This window comes from Chinchilla lanigera, unplaced genomic scaffold (genome assembly GCF_000276665.1).
Source record: "Chinchilla lanigera isolate Chin_1 unplaced genomic scaffold, ChiLan1.0 scaffold00046, whole genome shotgun sequence".
NCBI classification, from domain to species: Eukaryota; Metazoa; Chordata; class Mammalia; order Rodentia; family Chinchillidae; genus Chinchilla; species Chinchilla lanigera.
In genome coordinates, this window is record NW_004955447.1 from 8,106,100 (window position 1) to 8,113,053 (window position 6,954).

At 29.2% G+C, this 6,954-nt stretch overlaps 1 protein-coding gene across 1 annotated transcript in view; it reads left to right on the forward strand.

Moving 5' to 3' along the window:
- Tecrl (trans-2,3-enoyl-CoA reductase-like) overlaps positions 1 to 6,954 on the forward strand; it is a 114,040-nt gene that overhangs the window by 30,630 nt on the left and 76,456 nt on the right. The window contains exon 2 of the mRNA XM_005392848.1: positions 1,832 to 1,883. Within this exon, the coding sequence (XP_005392905.1) occupies positions 1,832 to 1,883 (52 nt within the window). The remainder of the gene's footprint in view (positions 1 to 1,831; positions 1,884 to 6,954) is intronic.

Consider the following 6,954-nt stretch of genomic DNA (forward strand, 5'->3'; position numbering starts at 1 on the left):
AAAAAAAAAAAAAAAAAAAAAAAAGAAAATCCAATATAAAATAGCTAGCTACTGTAATGTGCTACGATCTCATTTTCTGGAAGAAGCAACACTAACGGAGACTAATTAGTGGTTGGTATGAGGTGTGTGTGTGTGGGGGCATAATAGGGTAAAACACAGAGGAATTTTAGGGCAGGAATCAACATATAAAAGTGCTAAATATGTAAGTAATATTGAAAGAAAACAATGAACAACATTGAAACAAACCATACTTAGGTAATTGATGTAAGTTTTCAAGGTTAGTAATCAAAACTCAAATGAAATATAATATTCACAAGTGTAAATATATTTGCTCTCTTAGGGACTGAGAAAAGAGCTCAGCAGCTCAAGTGCCTACCTGGCAAGTGTAAGGTCGTGAGTGTGAAGTACTGCGGAAAAAAAAAATGTATATATGTGTATATATACATATATGTATATATCTCTATATCTCTATATCTATATATATATTTGCTCTTGAAACTTTTCAAAGAATAGCTATCATATCATTTACTCAAAATTTATAAATATTTCATATATATTTCATAATGTCTATAATACAAATATGTCAAAATTTATAAAAATTTAAAAATATTTAAAATTTTCATACTCACATAATGCTTTGAAGTAAAATCATTTTTGTATAGCAAAACACAAATGAAAATGAATAGCATTTTCCAGGGCTTATATCTTACAATTTTAACATGAATGAAATATAATATCTGATAATATACATGTAATATGTAAATTCATCATTGGTCACAGTTTCTTTAAAGAGAGTTTGAAAATAAATGTATTCTTTTTAGAATTTAGAATATTAAAAATTATATATAGTAAGATAATTTTGAAAATTTCCTGGAAAAATATTATGTTATAAGCTTTTTGTGTATTTTTAAAATATTTTCCATTTAAATAGTCATAAGAAATTTTTATTTAACTAAAATTATAAATAAAACATATACACATGTTCGTCATATATTTCATCAATAATCTATATCTATTCAGGGGAAGGAAATACATTTTCTGAAATGATTGTTATGCACTGGGTTTTTCATAAACAATGGGGAGGGCTAAAATGTGGAGTGGAATTTCAGTTTGCAAACTTAGTGAAAAGTCAAGGAGGATTATGAAGATTTGAGGTGCTTTACTAGAGCTATCATCCTCAGTATTTTTATAATGTATATCAATAAAACACTTTTACTCATTTTTTTCTAATTTAGAAACAGCATATTTAGTAGCTGATAATGAAAAGTTTGAAAAAACTGTCTTATGTACATAAAGAATGCAACGAATAATACATTTTGTACGTAATTTAATGGACCTTTAGAATATGTTTACGGTGTATTAATAACATAATGGTGGAGTTTCCGTAGAGGATTTTCATGTCTTGATATTCTGAAGTAAACTTCCCTTGTAATGCCTAGAGCATTCAAGTTTTCCCTCAGGCATCTTGACACACATCCTTTCTTTTTGCTGTGCATTAAGTCACACTTTTCATTAATTGTCTAATGAGTTTTGTTAAATGAAGCTAAATATATGGACAGAAAAAATTCAATATATATATTTTACAAATAGAAACTTGGTTGAACTTACATAATAGTACCATTTTTGCTATATATGAAGCATATTTCAAATTATTTTAATTATAATGTGTCAATTTCATAAAAATAATATTAAGTAGAAGCTAACCAAAAATATGCCTATTTTGTAACATTTCTATGTTTTATAAATATAGTAATATATTCTTCATAAAACAGAGAATAAAATCATTAACATTTGGCTTATAGTTCCTCCTATGTCTCTCATCTTTTTTCAGGTGACACAATCATCTACTGTTCATGATGTTAAACAAAAATTTCACAAAGCATGTAAGTTTCATATATAATTTACAGTTTATATTAGTAACTTTTTCTGGTGGTTCAAATATAGCTATACAAATAAATTAAATATGGTGAAAACATGTAATATATACAAAGCATTTTTGCAGGAACCATAAATGATTTTATACTTGATTCTTGACAGTAAAGATTCTAGAAACTAAACTAGCTGATTGATGCATTAACCTTCAATGTTTCACATTTTTATTTTGAAGAAATTTTTCCAACTCATACGTCAACTTTCTTTCATTCTAAAAGGAAAGTTGTTATGCATCAGAAGCAGTAGTTAATATGAAGTATTTCTTTAAATCTAAATATATTAAACACACATTTTATTGCATTTATACTGGTCAGATTTACCAGATGTAAGAATTTTAAACAACAAATAAAAATTGTATTGTTTAATCTTATTAATAGTTTACCTCACAAACAGAGCTCTTACAATTTATTTGAAAGTGTTTAAATTTCATATAATTAAATTATATTTCCATTTTTATAGTATTTCAGGAATTCTATATCAATCGTTAAACAGAGCAAAAATATCTGACAATATGGATATCTCCAAGATACTCATAACACACAAGTAGATTTCCCATTATAAATATTCCTCACCTGAATGGCACATTTCGTGTAACGGGTGCACCTACACTGTCATATCATAATGACCCAAAGCACTGGAATTCGTTCTTCCTGTTGACCCTCTTTGAATTTCTGTAGCAAGCACTTTTAATAAAATTGAATTTACTTGAGGAATATTTCTTTCATAAACTTCCAATTTAATTCATTAAACTTTAATTACACTTGAGTGTACAATAGAATAATTCCACTATTTTGTTTTAGGAAAAATACACAATAATTATTGAATATTTTCTGTATATATAATATTATACAATGTCTATTGAGTAGTTCAGTGAATGTAGATGTGTTATTACCTATCAAAATATGACTGAAGAATTTAAAACTAAATTCCAAAAAATTTATGTACCTAAGCAAAGAAATTTCAAATAATCAGTGCACTTAACATTTAGAGCCATTAGGGAGAAATCCAACTGGCATTAATAAGTGAAACATAAAACATATACAGAGAGCAACAGAATTGTTTGAAGTATTATTATGCAGACCAAAATTTTTGAGGAAGGTCAGTTTGGATATTATGTGTTAAAGAAATGTAGGATTTGGATATGCTAAGTAAAAACAGCAAGCAAAGCATCATACTAAGCATGAAAACGAGAAAAAGTGAAGAAAAGTAATGAGAAGAGTTCTGAAAAGAACTTTTTTGTTATAGATTAAAAATGTAGGAAAATGTTTGCTTTTTTTTTTTTTTTTTTTTTTCCAGTACTGGGAATCGAACGTTCAACCTTGAGCTTGCTGGGCAGGCACTGTGCCGCTGAGCTAAATCCTCAGCCCCAAATGTTCGCTTTTAAATGACAATATGCTTGAATAGATATATATTTTCTAACTTCTGAAAATGACAAATCAAAGTCTGGTCTGTGTGCAAAAGAGCGTGTGTCAGCATCTTGTAGGAAAATTATGACCTTTTTTATAATGGCATTCACACGGAAAAATTGTGTATACTCTTAAAACTTTAGAGTTGCTGTTAGATGTTTATGGGATCCAGGTTTTTTTCTAATAATGAAGAAAGTACAGTTAAGTAAAATGTAGAAATCATAGAAATACTAAGTTGCATAACTAGATAATTTAAAATCGGATAATAGTACAATTAATTTTAATAACTATGTTACAGTTTAAGGATTTATTTACCACTTTTATTTTGATCTCCTTTCCAAGCACAACTTTAACCTTTAAAAGCCTTCAACTGTGATCTTTGCAACTCCTTGAAAATTACTTCTACTTCAACCCTGCATCAACCGCTTGATAGTTAGAAATATCATTCCAGCATGTATACATTTGTTATATTATATTCCAAATCTTATTAGAATTTAGTACTTACAAGTTCAAGAAACAGGAAAACATTTTTCTCTCTACTAAATTATAGAAAATATTTAAAAGTTAATTCTGTTGTACAAAATGTTTAATATACTTAATGTAAAAGACATTGAAAGTATTGCAAACACTGTGAATCTGTGAACATTTGGATGATCGAAATTTTTTAAAGCCACATGTTGATTAGTATAAGACCTTAACTTTGTTTAATAAATTTTAAAACAGATAACATTGAATTTTTTTCCAATAAATAAACATAGGCAAAAGAGAATAATCAGATACATATAAAACCAAAAGTCAGGTTTTATAAAGTTACTTATTTTCTCAGATCAATTGATTTTTATTTGATATTTCTGACATTATTTTAAGTTCTTAAGTAAGAATAGACATTGTTAATCTTAGAAATAGCTACATAAATAAATCACTCATCAAAAAACTGTGTTTCCTAAAGGCAAAATTCTCCTTATATGTCTTTTATGTTTAACCATTGGTCTTTTTGGTTTCTAAATGGTTTTGATATTTTCTCTCTCTATGTTTTCTTTAACTTATATCAGCTTTACATTTCTCTTAGTTGTATTTTGCAATTACTTTGCTGTGATTTTTCTATTCCTTTACAATGACTATATTAAGACTCTTGCAAGGTTGATAACATTTTCTGGTTCTCTTTTATTGTAAAAGCAATCTTTAAATTACCCTAGTGATAGTGAAGCAAAGAGAAATAAAAAGAGTAGGAAACCACAATTAAGGTATTATCTTCTAAGGCAAGGAAGCCAATGATTTTCATGAAAAACAGATGTCTAGAAAATTCAGTTATATTTTGCCCTTATACACACAAGCATACACTTGCAAAATACCGATTAGCTATTACGAGTAAGAATTCATGTAAGATTTTGCCAAAATGGTAAGAGTATACCACCAATGGTAAACTTTGAAAGTTTAAGTGACAGTACACCTCAGTACACAGATACCATAGCTGTTGGATTGGGGCTGGGGATTTAGCTCAGCGGCAAAAGCGCCTGCCTGGCAAGCGCAAGGTTGTGAGTTCGGTTCCTGGTACCGGAGAAAAACCAAAAACCAAAAAAAAAAAAAAAACAAAAAAAAAACATAGCTGTTGGATTTATTTTATGCAGTATATAGAGAGTTTACTCTAGGAAATCTGAAAGTAATCATAGATGGAAAAGTGTAGTAAGCAGGCAATTTGTTTATATTCATTCTTTAATAGCATTCACAGTTACATTCTGTAAAATCTATGAAAAGTGGCTTTTCTGGAAACTTAAGAATTCCAATAAGATCTCTACGGAGTGGACAGCAATATCACCATCTTTTTCATGCTTCACACAGATTTCATGCTTGATATAAATTAGCAAAATCCATTAGTGTTCATGTTCTGGTCATTGAAGGAAAAATCCTAACAAATATCTCCACTAAAAATGAAGAAACTGAATTATATTCCTACCACCATCCCTCAAGTATATGTAACAAAATATCTACCTGCTGCATTTTCACTCGACCTCAAATTAATGTTATCAAATAAAGTGTTTTCAGAAATGATATTTCATGCACTTAAAATTGAAATTGTTTTAAAAATCTCTATTTTTTACTAAAAATATTGCATGAACTCTTTCAGGATTGTACAGCACACATTGTCATTTTCCCTCAAGTTTGGAAAACACAATTGTTATAATTTTGGTCTCCTGTAACATCTAGTAATTTACAAGCTTTCATTCTTCTTTATTATTGAATATTGAAATTTGACCTCATTATGACTACTTTAAAATACTGCTCAAGTACCTGCTTGGCAAGCGCAAGGTCCTGAGTTTGGGTCCTGGAAAAAAAAATACTGCTCAAATATATATGTTATCTATACACTTCATATCATTATATATTTGTACAAGTTTTCCAATGCACATTATGTTATAATTTGTATTTATATTTACATAGATTTCTTTTCACACACAGGTACATAAGTTTAAAGGCAGTCTCAAATATATTAATAAGTAAAGTCTAAATTGTGAAATTTTTCTCTTACACTATTGTAAACCAGCATTACTCTAGTCACAAATCTTTTCATGGTTCTTAAATATGCTTACCAGGTTATTTCCCTTTACTCTTTCAGACTATTTCAGAATAGTTCAATAACTTACATGAGTCACTGTGTAGAAGTTTAGAACCTTAAACAAGAAATCTGGAGGAAAATAAGTTTTACAACTTGCAAATTTCAGGGAAATTAAGGGTGTGCTTGCTCCTGACGTGCTAATTTGAGCTTAAAGGATTCTAAAGTTTGTATCATCCATGAACATTACATAAAGAGCTACAAACATAGTGAGAGAGATAATGTTTTGAAAAAATAATGTTCTGAGAAGTTTGTGCATTTCAAAGCTATTTGACCATGATATCCAATGTAAATTTTTAATCATGGATCATAACAACAATAATTCAAATATGTTTTAGTGGTACCTCTTTACATTTTCTATTTTAAGCACAGCTAATAAGCTGGGTGTGGTGGAACACCACTGCAATCTCAGTACTCTGGGAGAGTTGCACGATCAAATTCAGCCTGAGTAATTTTGCAGTTCAGCAGGGTATTGCCTCAAAATCTGAAAGAAAAAGAAGGCCCTGGTTGTAGTTCAGCGAAAGGTCTTGGATTCCATCTGCAGTACAAAAACTAAACAAAAATACATTCAGTTAATGACATATATCATAATTTTAATGATATTGTCTAAGTCTTCTTGACTATTTCATTGAAAGTCTCTTGCTACAAGTACCTCTCTTACATTTCTTTTTTAATATTTGAATTTATTAGTACGTCTTTGCAGTGCATAATTACTACTTTTAGTATAAGTTGGTCCATGCACATAACACATTTTAATTCTTTTTACACCTCTCTTCTCTTTCTCTGCTTCTTCCATTTCGTGATCTTTTCCCACTTTGAAAAGATGTCTGTACTTCTTATTACACATAATTTATTTTGCTCTTTGTTTTTGTATTGCATTTTTTTTGTTTTTTTTTTTCTCCCATATCGGGAAGCGAACTCACGACCTTGCGCTTGCCAGGCAGGCGCTTTTTGCCGCTGAGCTAAATCCCCAGCCCCTAAAACTAAGGATCTCCTTTGTTGTTT